Below are 24,786 nucleotides of genomic sequence, written 5' to 3' on the forward strand. Positions count from 1 at the left end.
ATTTAAATCACCATGAGATTTGACCACAGCTTAATTAATTCATATAAGTTTTTAATTATGTGAAGTAATGGTTATTTTATAAAATGCCTCTATATTGAAATATGGTTCAAGCTCCCCTGACCCAATAAATACATAGAAAATAGTGTTCAAGATCTTCCAAAGCAACGTTAACCTTCTTGGTGTCTATTCTTTCCTGCAACTGTACATTCTCAGTCAAGGTGCATGGCTGTGAGCGGCAGGTGCCAGGACGTTTGCAGGGTCCTGGCAGGGAGGACCTGTGCCCAAGGAGCACATACCTGACTCTGGAGGGTGGCATTGCCTTTATGGTGCAGGTGTTCCGCAGCTTCTGCATCAAAATGATACATTCCTTTGTTTTCCTCAAAAAGCTTTGTATATTCTCGCTAAAATACAGAACATGAAAACGGTTTAGAATCAAAGAGACTGATGAAAGCAATTCATACTTAGGAATGCAAACTGAGAAATAAAGCCACCTAGAGCTGCAAAGCTGTTATCAAGTCCCCATCCGCAGTCAGCTGGCACCTAGGAGATTCCCAACACTGAGATAAACAGATGACGCAAGAGAGACCAGCTCTAGGTGGTCAGCGTGAACAGCATATGAAATACACAAGAGAGGCAGAGGACGAGCAGCTGTACAGGACATTTGCAACTCCAAGGAGTGGCAATGGAAAAGCTAGAGATGGCACTCATGTCATAGGCAAGGTGGGATGAAATAAATGCAATTTGTCTTGCCCGTACCATAGAATAGGAATGACTGTATTTAACAGTACCCAAAACAAGAGAATGAAAGAAAAGAAGAAAGAACAGAAGGAAGGAAAACTGGAAACAAGAAAGAGAAAAGTTGTATACAATGGTTCAACCGTGAAGAAGATTGATGGTCACAAGGAAAATGAGAGGGTGAGAAATATTTAATAATTTAACTAATTTTCCTAAAAGGAAAGGGTAAGAGGTGCCTGGGAAAGAAATTGACGAATCTGGGAATAGTCAGTTGAATTTTCACGGTGAAGAAACTGGATTAAGGCTACTATTTAGACATACAGGCCAAAGGTGAATTTGGAAGAGACCAGATTGGATGAAGACACCAACTTTGGTCATGGGAAGACTCTAAAGGTACCAGACAGCAATAAGACAAAAACTGCTTCATGATTTCTAGCATTGGAGACTGGACACTAAGTTATTTTGCCCTATTTGGAAAAGACTTTTGGAAGTAAATTATAATTCTCAAAGAATCAATGCTCCAGAGACTTAAGAAGCTTAAGTTAGTTGCTCTTTGGGCAATGAGGGTTTCAGTAAAAACGGCAATTTTGTTCAGAGTGGAGGGATACCTATGCAGCATTGAAAGGGAACAGGAAAAAGCCAGCCACAGAGGAATTTACATATGTGTCTTAGGAGATGCCCCAGGGATTTGAGAGTGACAGGGGAGGAAAGCCCAGTGTCAGGAGGAACAAACAGAAAGTCCACGTGACCTGCCACAGAGGAGCTGCAGTTCCATGTGGAACACAGCAGTGGTCTACAGAGGAAGCCTGGCCTCACATGCTTCCACTCAATTAGGGGGCTAAGATGTGTGTCCCCCAGAACCCTAACCAGAATAAAATGAGGAGAACACCCCAGAAAGGTCATAAAAATATTCACATAGTACAGCTTGACTAAAGAGAACAAGTTCTAAATTTTGGCTCATCTACTGGAAAAAAAAAAGATAATCTCAAAAAATAATAATATGCTTAGATGGCCAGGCATGATAGGCGCCCCTGTAATCCCAGTGCTTTGGGAGGCCAAGGCGGGAGGATCACCTGAGCTCGGGAGTTTGAAGACACAGTGAGCTATGATGGTGCCACTACAGTCCTGGGTGACAGAGCAAGACCCGTTTCTAAAAAAACAAAACAAAACAGAAAGGTAAAATAAAAGTAATCTACTTAAAGACTTTACAATTTGATCAGAAGCTATTTTATAACATATTTATAAGATAATCATGACTTGAATGTAATGAGCTAGAAACATATTCCATTACTGAGTTCAAATCCAGAACCAATAAAGCCTATCCTAATAATGGATATATACCGAGAAAAGTTCAAAAAATACTATTCTCAAGACAATTATTTATCTTAGTTACAAAGAATCTCAGAAACTCCTATTTAAAACAAAAACAAAATAATAATAAGGAAAACTTCTTTGAACTAAAACCTGCAAATGAAATTTCCAATACTTGTTTTCCTCCATATAATAGTCTCTGTTGCCTCCTAGTGGGAGTTAAACAGAGTAACACAAAATGTATATTTTTAATTTACGGAAAGTTATAAAAGAGGCTGAACACTATGAGAGGTCCATTTTCCAAGGGGAAAATGTTTCCTCAGGAATTTAATTAGTATGGTTGTATAAAATCATGAGGTGCTCACATCACTCTATTCTCTACTTTTTAAAACAAAATAATTCTGATGTATGCCAATGACATCTGAAGATCTTTAACAAAACAGCCATTTATAATAAACTGATAATTTCAGCAGAATGTTTATTGAGTAATCTTTTATTCAATCTTTTAATATAATTAAACTGCCTTTATAAATCAACAAAATTCCAATTCTCTTTACATTAAAATTTAAAGATAGGCTGTTCTAATGTACAATACAGTCGAGTCAATGTATTATTATATAACTGTAATAAATAGATACTTCAGAGTAATGCATTTTTTAAGTCTTAAGCCTTTTCTCCCATGAAATAATCATTCAGTCACAATTTTTCTATGGGGAAAAAATGTTCTGTGCTCTAGGCAAAAGCACCACCTGAATGAAGATTTAAACATTATAAATGATATATAAAATAAATACAACAAATGACTTTGCTGGTTATTCTCTGTTGAAGAGATGATATAAACAATTTATATTCAACTGTGATTTTTTTCACCATTATTATAAAATAAAGTTCAACATTCCTGAAAAGAAATATTGCCTATGGGTGGCATGCCTTCTTGCAGCTACCAGATTTTTAAATTCCCATTGTATTTTTATTGGCTTATTTACACATGAGTCCCATTTCCCTAGGAAATTTAACCTAAGTGTGGACAGGGAAAAGTCAAGGGCAAATGCTACTACCACCATGATCAAAACTGAACACCAAAGACTGGATAAGAAACCAGAGGGCTCACAGAATGGAAATATATCAAATTGAGAAGCTTGTCTATGAGTTGTGCAGAAAAACATGACACTGAAACAGAGACACTCAAGGAACAGAGGACTATACACAAAGGAATGAACACTGACATGGCCAGACAATCAGATTTCAGCGCCCTGGGACCGAGTGCTAATTCTGGGCCTGTCAATTATTCCTCTAACCTCCGTTCCCTGCTCAACAGCCTGGAAAGAATGATGTTCTGCTTTTCATCCAAGGATCAGCGATTAAAGAAAAAAAGTAAGTAAACAAATCTCTGCGAGCACAAACTATTTACATACATAATACCATTCAGGAAGGATGACAGCGGCGCTGGTGATGTTCGAGAAGAAAGGCTTACGAAATCATGAATGTAAGATTTAATGCATCAAAGCCAAGTATAGATATTTCTATAACTGACTTGAAGCTGTATCTCATTATTTAACTGTTTGGAAATGAGGTTTTGACTACAGATTTTTAAGTCTGTGACTATGGGCATGTCTACTGAGGACAACTATCTTTGCTTTCTTTCATGCTTTGCCCAATACATACTTCTCCATCTGATCTGGGCCCTGCCCAAAGCAGATACTCAATAAATTAGGATATGTTTGAGTGGGTGATAGATAAAAATAGGTATGGAAATAATCTGAGTTCAAATTAGAGTTCATTATCAGCATGGAGCATCCTGAGATGCACAGTCAAGGTCCAGATGCACTAAGAACACAAATATTTCCATCGGGACATAAAGAAGAACTTCACCCTCCCCTCCTGGTTGCCTTGACTGAGAACAAGGAAACCATCCCAGGACTAAAAACATAGTGTCAATGTAATATAACCACCTTTAGCATTTACTTTCAGAAAACATACAATTCAGACCAAGACAATGTTTTACGTTACTGAAAGTATGCTAACTATCGGACCCTCTGGTCTGGCCTGCATAAAATAAAAGGTCCTTGACTTGAGAGCCTGAACTTCAAGTGGTTTTAATCTAATACAGAAGAAGAAAGGGGAAGAAGAAGAAAGACAGAAGGGACCCTCGTGCAAACACTTTGAAGTGTAGTTGTATGCAAGAGACACTAAAGAGCTAGCGAGAACCTCCTTTCGTAAAGCGACAGCTTTGGTGGGCTTTATGCAAGCAGATCACTACTTTTCAACGAGTTAGTCACTGAGGCAGGAGTGACGCACAGGCATGTCTAAGGCAGCAGGTGAGCCCACGAGCACTGCAGGCGTACTGGCTTCTTGGGGCCACACGACATCTACAGTTGCCGTCAGATGACGCACTTACTCCGCTGAGCATTTTGCTGGCTTTCAAAGCATGGTCTAAAAACAACAAATTTGGGAGATCTGAAACTGGATCGTGCATATTTTGAATGTCTTTCTTGTACTTCACCTATGAAAATAACATGGAAGAAAATACCATCCAGGAGAAGAAAATATTTTGCTTTTGCATTATTCTTAATACATCACAAAGTGGTACTATTTAGTGGTAAATTGACAGACAAATTTACAAGTAGCCACTAGATGGTGCTAATTTACTACTGAATGAGTAAAAAAAGTTTTATTCCTATATACACTGGAAAATCTTTTGATAATCATTTTATTGTTTACCTATTCTGGAAAGGTGATGTTAACAGAATCATATAATTTTCACTGAGACTCTCCTTTCAAAAAATAAAGAGAATAGCCACTTTATTCTTTAAAAATCACTACTGTATTTCAATTACGCTTTGTGGTGATTTTAGGCTTTTGGTGTTTTTTATCCTATAGCCATATAGACCTTTTTATTTTTTAACCAACTGCTTTCGAAATATAACACTAATAATAATAATAAAATATTAATAATAGCAAACATATCAAGCACATACTACATGCCAAAGACTTTTCTAAACCCTTTCTATGCATTAAGTATTTAATCTCCACAAAAACTCCAGTAGGTAGGTACTTTAAGTATTCATCTCCATTTTACAGATGAAGAAACTGAGGCACAGAAAGTTGAGGGCATAATAGTAAGTGATGGAACAGAATATGAATCCAGGCCATCTGATTCTAAACCTTGAGCTTTCAGGACTGTGTTCTAGATTCCTTCAAGTCTATTTCCTTTAATGTTTGCACACATACAAAAAATAATCAAACAAGAGAAAAAATCATTCTGATATTCCCAGGGGTCCTAAAAGACAGCAACAACCATTTCAATTGCTGGAAACAAACAAAAGTTGATTATTGAACACAAATAACAATACCTTCTAAACATTAACGAAAGCAAAATAAACTAAGTCCCAAGGAGATGATGGGAGTTGACAGGTTTAAATCATCTAATGAAGCAACAGTTTGGCAATATTTAATTTTCATACTTAAAAATGAACTCCATACATTTTCAACTATAGCAAAGTCATCAATATTTTCGATATTTCTGTTTTTATACTCTGCTTAATTCTAACAAGAATTTAAAACATTGTTTCTTGTAAAAATGAATCTTATTTTTAAAAACATGAAATGAAAACATTTACATAAGGAATAAGAAAGAAATTTTAAGTCATTACAAGTGCAGTTTCTGAAAATTTCTTTATAATAAACCACCATGTGCCAGGTACTACTTTACAATAAACTCAATTTCATGGGCATAATTACATGAGGTAACTATTGTCCTACCCGCTAATTTGTGGTAATATAAAACTCTTTTCTGCAAAACTCTGTAATCTATTTCTACTCTTGATCAGAAATAATAATTTAATTGCAATACTATTACTATTAGTAATCAGTAACCATTAATAATAAATTACAATAATACATTTTTCTCAAAAAGAGCTTCAGAAAAATATGCTTCAGAGTTCAGCTACAAATTACTTGGAAACTACATGATTTTGATTAAGTATCAGTAATTAAAACACACAGTTGATTCTAAGAAAATAAGAATCAAAAGATATTGAAAATAATTTTCTATGAATAACAACTTACATTACTTGCCAGTGTAGCAGCAAACTGATTTTGCCTAAAAGAAGCACTTTCAAGAGGATTGTAATGATGCTTCTTATCCTTCATTTCATTATCAAATTTTTCTTTGTATTTAATCTGCCATGAAAGAAAAAAATAGGATAAATTAAATAGCACATTTATCTTTAAGTTTAAAAGTAACACATTTGATTTTTAAAGAAATCAAATAAGAGTTACGTCAAAAATCAATGGTTGCAAAGTTGAAATTCCTGGTATCCACTCTCTCAGTAAAGCCTAATTAGGCATAAACGTTAAAAAAAAACAAAAACAAGAGAGCTCTACTTGAACATTGATCACAAATGCAATTAGGCATGAACGCAAACCCTATTAGCAAGAATTATGCATTAAAATATCAAGATTTTTAAATGTCAGTTTCCATTTCTACATTCCTATAATTTATGATCAATTAGAAACTGTGACCACAAATGTCTTAAAGTCTACCACATTTGGAAAATGTGTCCTAGGCCCCAGAATTTGCATATGAATTTTCCTAAGGGGAATTATTCCAAATAAAGGGCATGGTCTGTACCATGGTTTTTCTCATTATTTCCCATATTTCATTTGTTGGAAAATTTAGTTTTAGGAATTACATTTTCTGAAATGTCCTGAGTCTATTTAATGTCATTTTTTTCCCTCTACTTTAACTCTACAATTTATTCAGCATGAAACTGTCTCCAATATTCACTCTAAATTATTTTTCTCTTTTTAAAGTAGTCTTGGAACAATCAAAAAGAGGATTATCAATTTATCTTGTAGAACTATAGTTTTTCTCCATGTGTAGAGAATTATGTGAAAGTATGTTATGACAACTAATTGGAATATAAATATAAACACAAATACTCTACCCCCAAAAATGTAGCTACTCACACCTCACACCCTGTCTGATTTTCTGTAGCTACTAATGTATGCACAGACTTCAAAGCCAAAGTTGTTTTGGTCTCTTATAATATTTTACCAATATTATAATGCTTACAATGGTGTTTTCTTACAACATTCTTATCATGTACCTTTATTCACACATCTAACTGATCTGCCTTGCAAAGTCTTTTATTAACACATTAACTGTCCTGTGAGTTGTATTTAACTCACGCTAGTTTTGAGCCCAGGGCCTCGTGAAGTATATGCAACTCTCACGTCTCTTTACCTTGAGCCACATGAACTATATTTCAAGCTGCATATAACCCACGAAGAGAAAACAGTAAAAAATAACAAATTTTTCATTAAATTAGAAAAGATCATTTTGTTTCCAAAGTTTCTATTCTATTTTCGTAATAAAAGACTGTGATCCAGGGGAAAAATTTTATTTTTCTAGTGTGGCATTCAATGTGTTAAAAAGCAATTTGGGGTTGGCTCATATTATCTATGCTAATCAAACACGTATATAGGATAAAGGTCTCCTTCAGGGGTACGTGTATGGTACCCATGAGAAAGAGCTATCGAAAATCTTGGTGGAAATACAGCATTTGGGGAGTATTTCAAGTTAGTTTACAGGAAATATTTTCTGCTGTGGTTCTATTTGATAATAACAACTTTGTGAGATTCACATTGCCTTACAAATTCACTGTAAATAATCTCAAAGGCCTCATTTAAAAAAGAAAAACTGAGTCTTTAAAATTATGTCATGTCTTGAAATCAAAGACAAATCACAAATGAAACAAATTTAGATTTCCTTCACTATTTTATACAGTAGCTGAAACAAAAGCAAACGTTTTCCCTACCTGGTCCTCCCCTAAACACTCAATCCCACACACTTGCATCTTATCCACCTCTCTGTGCAATGGTGCTTTTCCCCATATCTTCATCACTGGCTCTGTTTCTCTCGTAGGTTTTTAGTGCCTAAAGGGTATCCACTCAACAAAGATGGTGTACTCTTTAATTGACTTCCCCTGGAATGACATGTCTGACTCAGATTCACCAACTTACTATATTAGCTAAATAGCAAAAATAAGTTATGTAAACTTTGCACAAAGAGAGCCCATCATACTGTTTTTGCAAACCCTGAGGTTTCCAGCACAATTACACTAGGAGCAGAGGCAATACATAGTGTACTTGAAAATGAAAATGACAAATTCTTTTTTGTAATTAAACTGGGCATTTGTTCTTCCAAGTCAACATACAGATGTTCCTCAATTTACAATGGGGTTTCATCTCAATAAACCCATCATAAGTTGAAAATATCATAAGTCAAAAATGCATTTAATACACCTAACCTACCAAACTTCATAGCTTAGCCTAGCCTACCTTACACATGCTCAGAACACTTACATTAGCCTACCAGTGGGCAAAATCATCTAATGCCAAGCCTATTTCATAAGTGTTGAATATCTCATGTAATTTATTAAATACTGTGCTGAAACTGAAAAACAGAATGGTTGTATAAGTACTCAAAGTATAGTTAGTTTCTATTGAAACTTTTGCACCAGGGTAAAGTTGAGAAATCTCAAATCAAACTATTAGAAGTCAAGGACATCTCTATATTTCTGAAAAACAATAATAAACCTGTCATTCATATACTTATATTGAATGTAATTTTAATAATAAGCAATGTGTTGTAAAATTTATCTTATTTTTCCCTTCATTTCTCTGAATGATTTGATTCAAGTTGCCTAAGGAACAAAAACACAAGAATTTCCCTCATTAATTAACCGCAATGTAAAATAACTGCATTATATAAAAAATATATCGACTAGACACTGACACCCAACTGTTTCTTACTTTTTCTGTAAGGTATACACATAAATGATCTAAGAAAATAACCAGATGGTTGAAGTGGGTCACATCTCTTATCCTCTGACTGTTTCACTAACTAATTACACAGACACCCTCACATTCTATCCTATTTTCAACCTACAGTTCACACATTTGAGTGTCTACCTCTCAAGCACACTTGCATCTCCCGAGAGATCTAGGCGATGGTTTTCCTTGACTATAACTGGTTATCCAACCATGGATCAAAGCATATCCCTCCTGGTTTTAAGATTATTTTTGTAAGGGAGAAATAAGTGTTAGGTAACTTTGCTGTGGTTTTAAGACACAATGTTACTCCTTAAAACTACATCAATGATTTTGGAAACAAATGAAGTTATTCCATATGACTGTCTTTATTTACATTATGAATAGCATACCTAGTAGTCCTGATATTTATCATCTTTTTTTAAAACACTGTGTAGTTACAAGGGATCAAACTCCTAAAAGTTTCCTAAAGAATTTTAACAGGCTTAGCAGGACTTTCAGAGGCTCAGACTTGGAGAAAACACTGGTACTCCTAAGCTACAATGGTAACATTTAAACTAGCTCCTTGTAACTGATCTGGACAAAGCAGTGTCTCCGTGTGTAAAGCCTGACTTCCAAACATGATAGTTAAAGCTTCCACCATGAGGTGTCCTGCACTTCATGCTGACGTCACAGAGAGCCGGCAAAGGCAGAAAAAAGCAGACCCCGAATGAAAATTTTTATCATAGCCATACAAACAAATGTTGGGAAAGAAGTGGAAAATTTGATAAGTGTACCTTAATTATCATTGAAAATGAAAAGTAAGCAAATAATACAATACCACATATCTATAGACATCAATTGCCTCCAATTTTGGATGCAATTAAACTAAAAGCTGTCAAGGAAGATAAGACAAACAGATTTTTACATAGAACTCATCATAAAATCGGTAATAGTTCTTATCTGAATTTTACACAAAGTACTATCTCCACTCTGATTTCCCTTACAAAACAGCATCTTACTGACTTTGCACCAAATGTTAATGATCCAGAGAAAATGTGTTTCATCAGTCTCTATATATTTACTGGCAACCCAATCCGTGCCATTCTGTAATGGTGGGTCAAAGGCACAACAGCCCTGTCCACGGAGTCTATCATTTGGTAAGCGAAGCAGATATTTGAACACACAATATACATATATACAACCACTACGAATTGTGTCAAGAACTATAAAGATGAATAGCAGGGAATAAAGGAGAGAAGAGAGATACCACTGAATAGAGATACCACTGAAATTGGCAAGTCAGGGATGTGACATTTAAGCTGATACTTGGGTGTGAGGAGGTTGGCGGAGGGAGTGTTTGCCAGGAAGGGAGAATGGGCGAGTCTCCAAACCAATTATTACCCCTTACAATCTCAGGGCACTATTTATTACTAAACTTTCATAGCCATCCATCATGTAATTTTTAGGTTTAGAACCCATTCTTAATCAATATAACAAATGTAATTTGAGGACAAATACTAATGGTTAGAAATACATAGCTCTTTCTGGAGGTTATAAAACTGAACAAAGAATTCATTTGTCGCATAGACAAATTCCAAGTAATAAATTAAGATGTCGGGTGAATTTTTTAAGTTGATGACTTCAAGAACTACTGTATTTACATTTGAGATACATATATACCAATCTCTTTTTCTTGGCACATGAGATTTTACTTTTATGTTTTTACTGATTTTTTTTTAATGACCTGACCATAATTTTATATATCTTCCAAATTTAAAAAGGGAAAGTTTATGACAATGGGAGCAAAGCTATTGTACAAGTTAATGTAAGAAGGGTTTCATACGTGTCTCTGTTACCTGTTTCAGGTAAAATCCCACAAAGCTCAATTTACAGGTAAAATGTGAGACCCCTGCCCACTCACTCTGTGGCTCTGTGTTCCCTTCCTTTCATCAGACAAGTCTTAGCCTTGCCATTGGCTTCCCTCTTACAACGCTTCTGGGGCTATGTTCTTCTTTTTCTCCTTGCATCCTGCCCCCTATTTCCCTATTTATTAAACTCCTAAAACATTTCCCTTCTATGCATTTATGTGCCTCTGTCATTAGTTTAGGAGCAAGAGAGTATGAGATCTTCAAAGTTATCAATGAAAATAAGAAACCACACTTTCTGTCATTACATCTTGTTGATACACCTGAAGATACAAATGGAACATACTGAGTTCATTCCAGAAATCCTATTCATCTACCTAACTTCCCCCTTTTCTGATAAGTTTATACACCATAAGATCAGTAAGAATGTCATGGAAAATAATGATGATAGATATAATGTAACTTGCAAATTACAATCTGCTTAAGCATCTGATCACTCAGTTGCTAAATAATTTGAGATAAAAAAAATCTGCTTAAAAGCCCAAGCGGGGATCAAATGGTAGGATTTTTGTGGACTGAATTTGAAATATGACAATAAAAGCTCGAATATCAAAATTTTCTTCTAGGGACTCTCAAATAGGATTATGATGGAGTGGATTTAAAACCAGAATCTAAGAGCCATCGTTCCCATCCCTGCTCCATTCTGTGCATGAATTCATCTGAAAATGCAGAAGAGAAAACTATTATGAGTACCTATAGTAAAATGATTCCTATAAAATTATGTCACATTTCTATGGCCCAGGCACCTTTTTAAGTCTTTTACTTACAGTTTTACCTTCACAGCAACCCTAAGAAGTAGATACTATTATTGTCATCCTCATTTTACAGATGAGAAAACTGAAGGTAGAGAAATTAAGCAATTTCTCCAAGGTCACTCTGCTAGCAAGAACAGAACCAGGATTTTAACCCAGGTGGTTTTGCTTCCAGGGCCCATTTTCTTAATCACTACATCCAACCATACTGCTTCTCCCAAATCTGTTTCCTCTCCTGTGCAACTGCTGGGGACTATTTGTCCCCAGAAAAGGGTGATGTTGTAAGAAGTCAGGTAGCTGTGCTGGAAATCTAAAGCAATGCCCATATCCCCTGGCTCTTCATCAAGCATTATTTGGATAAGAAGAGCTGGGAGTCGCATCCCATCTTGGCCCTTTAATGAGAGTGTCACCCGGACACACCCAATCTCTTGCACAAAGTGAAAGTGCCTTGTAATCTGTAAAACAATTAACATGAGACACATTACATTTGGGTGTCTGTCCTTTCTGCCTCTTGTGAGGCCAAACTTTCCCACACAGTGTTGCCACATTAACCTTCCTTAAGTAGCATTTTTTTCACAATCTTTCTTTGCTCAAAATTTTCAGAGATCTTTGAAAAAAAGGGGGGAAAAAAAAGAAAAGAAAGTTCTTTGTTAATCTCAATGTTTGAAAAAAAATAATAAATGTATATTTTTTAATTTTCAGTGATTACTTATTTCTTATATAAGGGACTACAGTTAATGTGGCGATAAGTAGTTCTGGTATTTTCTTTTTGGTATTCAACTCTAAAATGCTCCCATGATTACATTCTGATATCGCTTTTTCTCTCACCATTTCTTTTATAGAACACACTATACCAGGAAGGAGGGAACGGGGAGTTATTATTTAATGGGTGTAGAGTTTCACTAGTACAAAAGGAAAAGAGTCCTGAAGATGGATAGTGGTGATGGTAGCATGCCATTATAAATGTATTTAATACCACTGAACGGCACACTTAAAAATCGTTAAGATGGTAAATTTTATGCTATATGTATTTTATCACAATAAAAAATTGGGAAAAATATATACATAAAAGAATGTAGCACTCCTACTCTGCTAAGTAATGGCCTATCATCAAAATCAAAACATCGCACAGTATCTAAACTCCCAACTTCCTGTTTATATTCACAACCATATTCTCTCACTCTGAGCTTCTGCCATGAGATGTCTGTCCCCTGGCATTTTCATTCCCAACCTTTATTTGAGGACTTTCCCATGAGCAGAGTTTCCCTCTCTTTAAATCCAACCATGCTCACACCTACCCCCTTCACAAAACCTTCCTGGCTCCACACGTCCTTCTCCTCCACACTAACGGGTCAGAGAATGTGGTGGGTGGAAGTAACAATTTGCTTTTACTTTATTGGCATTTCACTTTCCACTAATAAAGTTGAGTGTCTTTTTATGTATTTATCGGCCATTTATGTTTGCTTTTCTGTGAATTGTCCATTTTTCCCAGTCATTTGCTCCTTTTTCTACAGGGCTGTTAGGCTTTTTTGTTTCCATTTTAAAGAACTTTCGTGTATAACAGATATTAAAATGTTCCCATCATAGGCATTAAAATATTTTCACAAATATTTGAAGATTGCTGCTCTTCTTTTTTATATTTTAAAAAACTATTCACAGACACACTCTTCTCTGTATAAACTCTAGCATATTTAATTTATTCAAATATTTAATTTCATTTAAATTTTTTAAAACCCTGTTTGGATGCTGATTGGAGGTGCATGGAGTTTTCAAAATTAATCGTGAAAGAATTAACACATTTATGATATCAAGTATGAAGACTCTTGAGTCAAGAGCACAGTATGTCTTTTCATTTGCTCAGAACTTATTTTATGTTCTTCAGTTAGATTTCATACCTTTCATCATTTATGGCTCTCCATTTTGAAATGTAATTTAAGACTTTTTTGCAACTTGAGAAACGGTTCAAAGTGGGAAACACTGCAACTGTATAGAAATTAATACATAACATTATTGTTGACTCTGCAAATGCTACCTTTTCCATTAAAAAGAGTTTTTAACTTTTATATAGTCAATATGCCTATTATAGCTTTTGGATCTCTGGTCTTGTTTAAGAACAACTCTGTTATCCCAGGCTGGTATATAGAGTCTCCTGAATTTTCTATTAAGATTTTAAAATTATTTTATTGTTTGCATTCACATCTTTAATCCACCTGGAATTCATTTTTGTATATGGTTTAAAGATTCGGGTCCAATTTTGTTTTTACCATGATGGATGGCCTGTTATGTCAGCACCATTTATTAACTAACCCAGCCTTTCCCCACTGACTTGAATCAACACTTTCATCATATATTAAATTCTTATACATATTAGGATCTATTTCAGGACTCCCTATTCTATCCTACTGATTATTTTATCTCTCACTATACCAATCCCATATTGGTTTAATTTCAGTGGTTTTCTATTAATAGTATCTTATGGTAACTCATAACTTAAGTTCCCCTTCACTGGTCTTCATTTTCATATTTTTAAAGGCTATTCTCAGGCATTTCCTTTTCATACAAACTTTAAGATCATTTTATCCATATTAAAAAAAAAAAGCCCTGTACGATTCTAATTGAAATGGCATGACATTTATATGATAATTCTGGGAGAAGTGAAATTTTTATGTATTGAGAATTTCAGCCAAAAATATGGCATGTCTTTATACTTTTTCTGATCTTATTTTATGCTCCTCTATAAGATTTCAAAGTTTTCTTCATTTTCATCACCTTTTTTATTTTGTGATTAAACTAAAGCATTCAAAAATGGGAAAATTAATGTTTATTACTAAGCTAAAATTTTGTGTGTGTGTGCACAAGTGTGTAGATAAAAATACAATTATTTAGCATAACTATTGCTGACTTCTGGAAATCCAGGAAAATGTGGCCAAACTCACTGAAACAGGTTCAAATTTGACACCGGAGAAAAGAAAACTTTGTTTTATGCTTAAAATTAGACTTAATTATTTTTTCCTTTGTTGAAATTCATAATTATTACAATCCTATCTGAAATGGATTCAGAAACATTATCTCTGTTTATTTTTGCAATTAAAGATATTATCTAAAATGAAATATTTTCCTGTGCTGCTAGAAACAAAATCTCTGAATAAAGTCATTGTGGAATCATTGTGAGAGCCTTACTTGACTAGAAAGTTTAGAAGCTTCTACAGCATGTTCAAAATCTGGTCTTCCAATTACAGCAGGCTCTCTATTCATTATTCCTTGCCCTTTCTTGTATTCTGCCTAAAATGAAAAAATAAGAGAATGTTACATTTTTCTACTTTCCGATGAAGAATTACATTGATATTAGTCAAAATAAAATATTAATATAATAGACCCTCAGCCCATTAAAAAACATTCCTTACAACACATCTAATATTAAAATGTTGACTGCTAAAGCAGGAATTGATTTTATTGTGTGGCCATTCAAATAAATTAACTTTTTGCAGTAAAATAATTACTAATTTTGAGGCTATGTATTCACTCATCATCTTTGTATTAATAATTATGTATCAATACTGACACAAAATATTAGGACAAATTTCTGGATAATTGAGATCCTGCATTCTGCATACAGGAAGCTTTTATGGTTTTGTTTATTCTCAGGAAATGGTCTGACCATGTTTGATTGCCATGCGGGTTAATGTAGTCATTATTGATTTTTAGGGTGAGTTTAGCCTAAACTCATTTGCTATTCAAATACTTGGTTCAAGTTAAATCATCACATTTAACCAGGGTTTTCCATATATTCAAGTAAAATGGTACTAATGAAGGAGGGCACTTAGAGAAGACAGGAAATAGTCACGCCATGTAGGAAGTGCACGAAGGTAAGCATTGATGGAAGACAATCTGCACAATTAACAGCAGCAAAATAGAAATGAGACCAAGCAAAGGTCTTTGGAGCAGAGTGAGGCGAGGTGAGAGATTATACAGGACCAGATGACTGACAACCTTGACTTTTAGGCTGAGACATCCAAATGTGATCTTATACCCAAATCATACTTATTTCTCTGGAAGTGTGGTTATACTAGCCACAGTCAAGTTGAGTTTGGGCCGTTTCTGCACATACCCAAATAATTAACATAATCAAATGGATAATTTAGGGGAAAAAATTGAGATGTCACTAATCCCAATTGATGTATTTCACTAATTAAATTAACCCTCCAACTCCCAAAGCTGTGCCTTCCCTTCTACAAAAATAAGAAATCATTTCTACTTGAGATTAAGAAAGAGAAATTACATTGCTTATGATCTTGGAGATCTGAGTTGCCATCTTGATATCTGGTCTGTCGAGCTCCGCATTGTACGTGTGGGTGTCCTGTACATCTTTTCTATAAGAAATCTGATCAGAGAGAGTTTGAGTTGAAAAAAAGAAAAAAAAATTAGTAATTTCATATAGTTGCTAGTCTTCATGTCCATAACATTATTTACCCTTGCTAAAATTGCTTAGAGAGTCCACTGACCCTTAAAAGTTGTTTTTATTTTTGTTTTTGGCACAACATTAATTGTATAGATATATTAACTGTTTATATTATACCTATGTCTCACTGATATTAACATATTTGAACTGAATTTATACTACCTAAGAAATATAAGCTTAAGAACAAGGCACAAAAACCAATCTTAAAGGATTTTATATACACCACTTTATTAGCATGTCTTTGTGTCTAAGTATATATATGTTTATATTTACATACAGAATAATCTCATTTAGGACTTCAACTTGCCCATCATACAGTCTCAACCCCTAGTGGATGCAAGATAAGTCATAGCACAAGCATATTAAAAATCACTTCCTTCAAGAAGCAGTTGGTGAAGCTCTGTAGTTCTCCAGCTTTTACCCTTTCAATGATACCCTTCTCTTCCTTCAAATGCTGAATTCTGCAAATGCTCACGCCAAGGAGACCTAGTCATGGACACCCATTTTATCACCTAATAAATATCATTGCAATGACTTGATCCTCCCAAAATAAAAACAATTACATTAAGGAATATTCTGCCTCTGAACGTATGTTAGACATGAGCCAAACTATGGAAAGTAGCAATTTAAAGAGAAAAATACATAAATTCTGCCAAATGTACTTTAGATCACATTAGTCATTTAGATGAACTCAACTGACAAACTGGAAGAAAGGCCAGAACTAAACCAGTGTCACGTCTGATGGTCAACATCTCACCCGTCTTTCTGCTTCTCTATTCTTGAGATTTGTCACGAGCTGAAGCAGTATTTTCCAGAGGTGGTTCTATGTTGCAATATCCCAGGACCCAGTTGGCCATTACATTCTATTAAATTTATAATGCCAGGTGTGCAAGGATGGGCATTTTTAAAACCCAGCTTCATGTTTTCAGAGCATAAAGAGTTAGAACACAGAAATGTACCAATGGACATCTGTACAAAATGCACAATTAATTACATCTTGTACAAAACAAGTATTTCTAATGTCACCTGCAGACTTTCTGCAATAGCATCATCTGGGAGTAGTTATTAAAAATTTACATTCCTGGGGTCCATCCATACTCCTCCGTAACAGAATTTTGGTATATGGGCCTAAGAATCTATCTGATTTTAATGAAATCCCCAGTTGACTGCTATTAACCAGTGTTCTGGGTACTTTTGATGTATCTTGTCATTTTCCTTTCAACCTTGCAGAAATAAAAAATTTATACTTTTCTAATTTCTTTCAAAAATAATATCAGGTATAAGAAATGATAATGCATTAATACTTCAATAGGCTCCCTATGCATTATATTATTTTATTTCAATGAAACATTTATAGACACTTCTATTTACTCTTTCATGAGCTTGCACTTGCTCTACCACCAAGACTATTTTTTAAACTACATTTATAATCATGAATCTGTCTCTGACAAGTGAACACACAATTACTATAATTTCAACAAGAACATCTGTTTTCTTCACTATCTATATTTTCATGATCTACCTTAACAAGTCATTTCAGGAAGGTTTTGTGCATACAGGTAGTAAAAGAAACATAAAAGTAAGCTGGAAATTGAGTTACTTTGTTCAAAGGGTGGATTTTCAATCTTTAGGGATTTTAAAACAGGCCAATTTGATTGGCTTCCAAACGCAACACACTCATCCACAAAGGATGGCCAATCAACCTCAGCCTATGCTGAGTTAAATACAAGCTGTGTAAACAAAAACCAGCTCTCAGGTGAAAACAAACCAAAATTATTACCCACCTACAGGACTAACTGTTTCTAAGTTACTACATTCATATGAAAACCACAGGGGGGAAATGTCTTTTTGTTTAGGAAACAATGAGGGTAAAAATGGAAACCCTCACTTTTTCAAAAGAACGGCAACCTTTCAGAAATCTAAGCTTTACATGGGTTACCTAATTATATGCTGTTCAGTCTAATGACAGCATGAAGAGAGGTGAACGGCACAAAGGCAGCAGGAGCAGGACTTTGAATAGGGCCCCATCATCCATGTAAATTGCAAATTAGAGGCCAGCATATGTGACTCAAAACAAATATTAAGATTGACATGAGCCGCAAATTCAAACAAGAGGACACAACGAAGCCACACAGGAGAAAACTGATCACTAGTCAGATCTTCCAGAATATCACTCCTTGGGAATATGCCTCAGGAAAGAGGGCTTATGTTGGGGGACATTCAAGAATGGCAAGCTCCGGATTCCACAATCTGCAAGGATGTCTGAACATACATGATAGGGCAACACGGTTCCCCTCATAGATGACTCATTGCCCGGTTTGAGGCAAGCTCATCTGACATTTCTCGATACATATCTGCCCCATGCTGCCATTCATCAGGACCCAGGACTAATCAAAAATGTTACACATCAGAAGAGAGGCTTGGAAGTCAAAGTATATATACACATACTTGTATTTTTTTCTATTTCTAAAGTAGATTCAAACCCTAAATGCCATATTGGAACAATAGATTAGCCTCCATTCTTCAGTCTTCTCATGACAATATGGTGTTCCATATAATATTATTTTAAATAAGAGAAGAGAAAGGAAAAGATTTCTGAAAATCATCAACCCAGGATGAGATCAAGCTGGAGGGCCAATGATTGATTTTACATTATTTTCTTCAATGTTCTATTCCCTACTCTTTCCTCAGAGCATAGCAGAGAACAAACGAGGAGCAGGAAAAAGAGGAGAAAGAGAAAGAAGGAAGAAGGAAGGGGGGAGGAGGAGAAAATAATAATAATAGTGTGTCCATTTTCGACTAATTATGTACCATATAAAGGACTTAACAGTGCCTCGCTTATACATTTCTTAAATATACGACTACAAGGAATTTTTTAAACAACCATAATATCCATTAAACTAAGTTCCTTTACTACTCTTCCATTTCAAATTTTTCTTAACTTTTAACTCTTTATTCTTAGTAATCAACATTAGAATAATTTTAGTCAATTCCACAAAGGAAATATCTGGAACCCTATAAAATGACTTAGGGACAAATGACATCCAAACAATATTTCAGTCTTTTTCTAGAAGATGGCATATTTCTCCATTTCTTTAAATCTTTTATTATACCTGTCAGTGAAGTTTCATCATTTTGCTCTATAGGTCTTGCACTGGGCAAACTAATAATTATGTGATTGTCATTTTTAGACATTTATCTTGTATGCAAGATGATTTACTTTAGTTTTGTGACAGTATGTAACAGTATATTAATCTTATCTGAAAATAGTGATTCTGGTTTCTTCTATAGGAACAACTAGAATTATTACCTTACATGCTTAATCTCTTCCTTTGTTTTTATTTCACTGAACTTATTTCTTTGCTCTTATCCATGTGTCTGGGTCGTTTTCCTAAATAATTCCTTTGTAGTGGACATGTGTTAATTTTTTTTCTATCATTTTTTTTTTTTTAATTTGGAAACTTCTCCTTCCTCACACCATGTGATCTGGTGGGGCTCTCAAATGCAGCCCACCTTCTGGGTGAAAGGAGTGGCCATGTGACTCAGGCTGTCCGATCAGATGCCCTGTCCATTTGGGACCCACGATTAATGGAAAGGCAGACACAGCACCCAACAAGGCCAAAGTCACACGGAGGATCTGAGGCTGGAGAAGAAAGAGCTGCTCTCCTTTTCTCTGAGTTCAGCTGCTGCAAGGATGATTTAAGTTTGGAAACACCAGCTGTCATCTCAAGTTCACACAGAGTCTATCTGAAAGTGTCATGCACAGCCCAGAGCCCAGAGATGGGGAGAGAGTCCTCGTAACACAGTGAAGCCTCTGGGTCCAGGCATGTCTGAAGATAGCTTGAATTTTCCAATTATATAAACCAATAAATTCTCCTTTTTACTTGAACGGGAGGTAGATTTCTGTCACTAAAGCTAAAGAGTTCTGACTAATAAAGCCTCCACTTCACGTTTTTCCAGTGTCAAGTCGGTTCTTTGTTGCCTCCAATAAAGATTTGAATTTCATCAAAATCTGTCTTTGAATTTCTTCTTTATCTCCCCATGTTCACTTTCACTCTCAACTCGTATCTTCATCTCATTTTACTGTCTTTTAATCTCAGCTTGTTCTCTCCTTATAACTTCCTACTTCTGGGTTCTATCAGAGCCACATCTTTTGCATGTTTCCTATGTTCCCTGTGCCAGGCAATCCTTCATGTGCATTAATTCATAAAATCCTCACCCCACCCCTATCGTGCCAGACTGTCGCACACACCTGGGCTCCATCAGCAACACCTTCAAAGACTGGAACTACATCCTCCAGGATCCCCTTCCTTCTACAGTCCTGGGTTAAACTTGGCCAACAGGAAAAACTCATATAAGATTTTGCAAATGGAAGTGAAATGGATGCCTTTATTCTGCAGGTACAGCCAGACATGTGTATAGTCAAAGGATTCACAGTGGCCTTCCAGTAAGCTTTTTATACTCACACAGCAAGACTGTATAAGACTCCTTGGTAGGTGAGTTAATAAACTAAATAAAAGCAAAACCTCCACAAACTGTCCTTAAAGTCAAAGTCAGGCACCTGGAGATGAGAAGATTGAGAGCTCAGGAATGGCAGCCTGGAAGGAAGCCACAGACAGACAGACAGCTGTGGAGGTTAAGGGTGGTATGAGCAGGTAGAACTTAAAGGAAGCAAATCCAGCTGGCCCAGAACCCTTCCCTGTGCTGTTCTGCTGAGGGTTAACATGATTGTTGGGGTGAGGAAACTAGACAGGATATACAGCCTTATAAGTTTGTGGAACAGAAGGAAGAAGTATAATCTGTATATAGTTATAATCTTAAAGCACTGGTTCAATCAATCTCAAGAAAATTTTTGTCATCATCAAAAACTCTCACATTAGATCAGCCCTCCGGGTAATGCCAAACAGGCACATGGCCTGGTAATTCTATCTTTAATGATGGTTATTTCTGTCTGGACATGCTCTACATAAAAACTTACTAAATTATTAAATTGTAAATATTATTTTTCTACAAGAGAATATAAACCTTTTAAATATAAGTAAAGGTAGGATCTGATACTATTCAGAAGACAGGAAAGTTTTCAATCTCCTAAAAGATGGAGTAAAATAAGGAGTTACAGCAACAACAGTGTATTGTTATGGTTGTTGTCATTGCTTATAAATCATTTTATAGCTAATAAAAGTTTTCTTATTCATGATTTAACTTTATTAACACTACAATCTTGTAAAAAAAATGCAGGATAAGTATTACTAACTATCCTGCCTTAGAGATAAACAAAACACTAATATATCTATTTTTAATACTAAATCCTAAAGCACTGTTATTGTAAGTCACATTGGGGACTACATAGAGCCATAATTGTTGTTCTAGTATCATTTTACTGATTTATCTGTAAGCTTTTTCACTTTCTGATGGAATAGAAATTTTGTCTACTGATAAGTTTTTTATTAATTTTAAGAAAGTGCATACATCATTCTTGAAAAGAACATTAAGTCTCTTGTTTCCCACGCTGAATACCTCTTTCTAATACACATTGAATCGATTACCAATATGCCGTTTTGGAAAAGTTTACCACTCCAATTTCATTACAAGTCTGTATAGACACATTACTTATAAAACGTAAAATGGCAGTTTAAAATTTGTTTAATTTATTTCAGAACTATTGGACTTCGTGTCTGATAAGATTGATGAGAATTAATAACATAACTGGGTTTTCATTATAAGCCCATCTTTAGGGGAAAGTCACAAGAGAGAATATCTCTAGCTTCTCTAATTCCATTAGAAAAATCTGGCAGGGGTATGTCCCTTAAGATACAAAAGGATTTAGGTTTGACTGGTTTTAATCATTTTTTGATTATAGTATTAACAAGATAGTTCAGGAACTTTTTGAATATGTCCTTCATACCTAAACATTTCCTAATATAAATTTCATATTGATTTGGCCCTTTTATAACTTCTTTTAATTGTTTCAAATTAACTATGATTTTACCCTAAACTCTCAAATCACCCTTTAAAAACTGAAGGAGGACCACATAGGATTAACATTTAATGGAGTGGCTCTTCTGTGGAGCCCTCTACATATATTATCTCATTTAATACTTGTGAGAGTCCCATGACGTAGGTATTGTCCCATTGTACAGATGAGAAAATTGAGATCTAGAGATATTAAGGAGGTCATCTAGGCAACACATGGCAAAACAAGCATTTTAACTATGATCTGACTCCAAATTTCTTTTCCAGTATATGCTACAGTGGAGGGTAATCTGAAAAATAATTTTTTTCCTGTTTTGGGATCACTCAATTTTGGTGACACAAGAGACTACTGCCTCCAGAATACTCTTCCCCTTAGAGCTCTGTTATTCAGAGATGAGAATTCAGTTGGAGAGTCACAAAGAGTCCTTTCCTCTCATCTTCTTCCACTTACTCACATTGCTAAAGGCACAGAGGAAAGAAATCTTGGTTCTCTAACAAATATTAGAAAGCTGATTTGATTTTGGTGGAAACATAAAAAAAATAGGTAAACAAAGATGCTGACTCTCATTGTTTTAGGTAAATCAGATTCATATGTGATGACACGTTTCTATTTTAAATGAAATTAAGTCATTTGTTGCCATAATGCAGAGTGATAGTCCACATTATGAAAGAGTAATTCTACTAGTAAATTCTCTGCAGTGAGTTTCACTGGGCTGAAGTTTTATGGGAGACAGTTTTATGGGAGACAGTCTTTTACAGAGATCCTGTAGATCCACCCACTGAACTAAGAGATGTACCAGCTTTCCTTGTGGTTTCCAAGACCTGTGTTTAAATTTCATATCGTAGGGACAACAAATGTATTATTCTAAGTGGCTTGACTCTAGAGGAATATCAACTACTTCACAGGTAGAATACAAATATCATTCTCACTTTAAATCTGAGTAAATAGTCTTAAACACTTTCTAAATCCTATTATATGTACAAACTTTGCATGTAAAGGTTGAGTCGAGTCTGCAGAGGAGTATAAGTAAACACATCTTTCTCCCATAAGTACACAGTATTGAATGAAGGAGAAAAGGGCTTTATACTCTATTCCCTCAATCCCTCAATCAAAGACCTTTTAAAAGAAAAGGCAGAGTTAAAATAATAAGCCCAGTTCTATGATAAGGAACTTCTGTATTTGAATTTCATTGAATTACAGAGTGAGAAAGAGCCTCCCTGGGATCCGTGTAACACTGGCCCCTACTCCAAGCCACCAGACCACCTTCTAACCCATGGACTTTTGTACAAATTCAAAGTCTCTTCAATATTAAAATAGTGGGAACTTGGGGTTTCTTGGTTATTCTTTCCCGCAGTGCATCTGAATTCTGAAGATGACCTATTTTGCTCCCCGTTTTTAAAATATCATTAAAAATCTTGACTCATTGCCAGTGATCTTTAAGAGGGAGGCAGCAAGGTGTAACAGAAAGAGCAGACTCGGGAGTTTGATTCCTTAGTCGCATGTTCCTCAACTACAAAATGGGAATGAGTACAGGGTTTTTGCAGGAATTAGAAATGATCAAAGTCTTGGCACAGTTCCTGGTGCATGGTAAGTGGCATGTGCTCTGTAAGTGGTAGTTATTATGATTATCACAGTCATTCTGTAAGCAAACAGCATCCCCTTAAAATAATTACAGAGATGTAGCGGCTCCATCTCCTAGCAAACTTAAACCATCTTAGAAAAGTGCTTTGGTATTGGCATATGCGTATGGGTTACAATGTAAAACCTCATTGGTTTTTACGTAAACATTGACCTACTGCAATTTAATATCAAGTAACTGTTGCCATCCTGCAAAGCAACGCTCTGCTCAAGGAGGCTCTAGGGTACAGTGTCAGCAAAGTACAATTCAGTAAGCACTAAGTGGTGGAATGAACGCTGCGTGAGATGACAAAGGTGCTTCAGATATTTTCCAAAAGAGGGAGTTTCTTGACCCAGCTAGGACAGATACTTTGTCACTAACTGATTCTAACCCTTAGGAACCTGACAAACAGTTCACACATTCCTTTTGGAGAACAGAGAAATCATGATGAGACAAATAAGCTTCCCCTACAATTTCAGGAAGAAATGACTCTTCTAGGCCACCGGAATAGTGTGGTCATTGAGCAAATTCTCGAAAGCTTCTGTGAGCCTGGTAACTTATAACCAAATCAGAAACTCGTTTTCTACAGGATAACTTCCTCCCTCTTCGCATCTGCTTCTAAGCCAATCATTAGGCATCTATTGCTTTCATATTCCCCACAGGTCTTAAGTTTGATGATTTGCTCCCCACAAGCATTCCAGAAGAGTCAGTACTGGTGTACAATCCAGCTAGTGTTCATGAATAATCCTTCCCTGGGACATTGATTTCTGATGCTCTTTGTCTCAGTTCTTCTGGGATTCCAGGCTAGAATGAGCTTTGGCCTTAACTTGAGGGCTGAAATAAATGTCCTACCCCACTTCAACAGACTAAAGTACCCACTTTTGGCTAAAAGACCCCAAAATTTTAAGTTCCCAGCCACAACAAGACAGAGGCTGGCCACATTTCATTTGCTTCCACCCCACTTCCCCTTACTAATCATTACTAGATTTTATAAAAGGCTGACTTGAGAAGAGCAAAAGGCCAGAAGACTTCTTTGCTTACCTCATCCCACCCCCGGTACCCTGCTCCCATTTGTATGGTTCCAACACGACAGCTGTTTTGGACCACAAAGAGTTTCTTTTTAACAAACAACTGCTGGCCACGGGCTGGTTCTGGCTAGTCTCCTGAGGATGCAGTTTGAGGACTTGTACCCT

At 35.6% G+C, this 24,786-nt stretch overlaps 1 protein-coding gene across 9 annotated transcripts in view; it reads right to left on the reverse strand.

The window, feature by feature from the left end:
- NEBL (nebulette) overlaps nucleotides 1–24,786 on the reverse strand; it is a 326,459-nt gene that overhangs the window by 64,742 nt on the left and 236,931 nt on the right. For 7 of the 9 annotated variants that reach the window (XM_045534488.1, XM_045534496.1, XM_045534504.1 and 4 more), the window contains 5 exons: nucleotides 15,822–15,923; nucleotides 14,723–14,824; nucleotides 6,115–6,228; nucleotides 4,445–4,549; nucleotides 297–401 (listed from right to left, as the gene is read on the reverse strand). The exons of the other annotated variants lie outside the window; for them this stretch is intronic. In XM_045534488.1, coding sequence (XP_045390444.1) covers nucleotides 297–401; nucleotides 4,445–4,549; nucleotides 6,115–6,228; nucleotides 14,723–14,824; nucleotides 15,822–15,923 — 528 coding nt within the window. The remainder of the gene's footprint in view (nucleotides 1–296; nucleotides 402–4,444; nucleotides 4,550–6,114; nucleotides 6,229–14,722; nucleotides 14,825–15,821; nucleotides 15,924–24,786) is intronic. 9 annotated transcript variants of the gene reach the window in all.

This window comes from Lemur catta, chromosome 1 (genome assembly GCF_020740605.2).
Source record: "Lemur catta isolate mLemCat1 chromosome 1, mLemCat1.pri, whole genome shotgun sequence".
NCBI lineage: Eukaryota > Metazoa > Chordata > Mammalia > Primates > Lemuridae > Lemur > Lemur catta.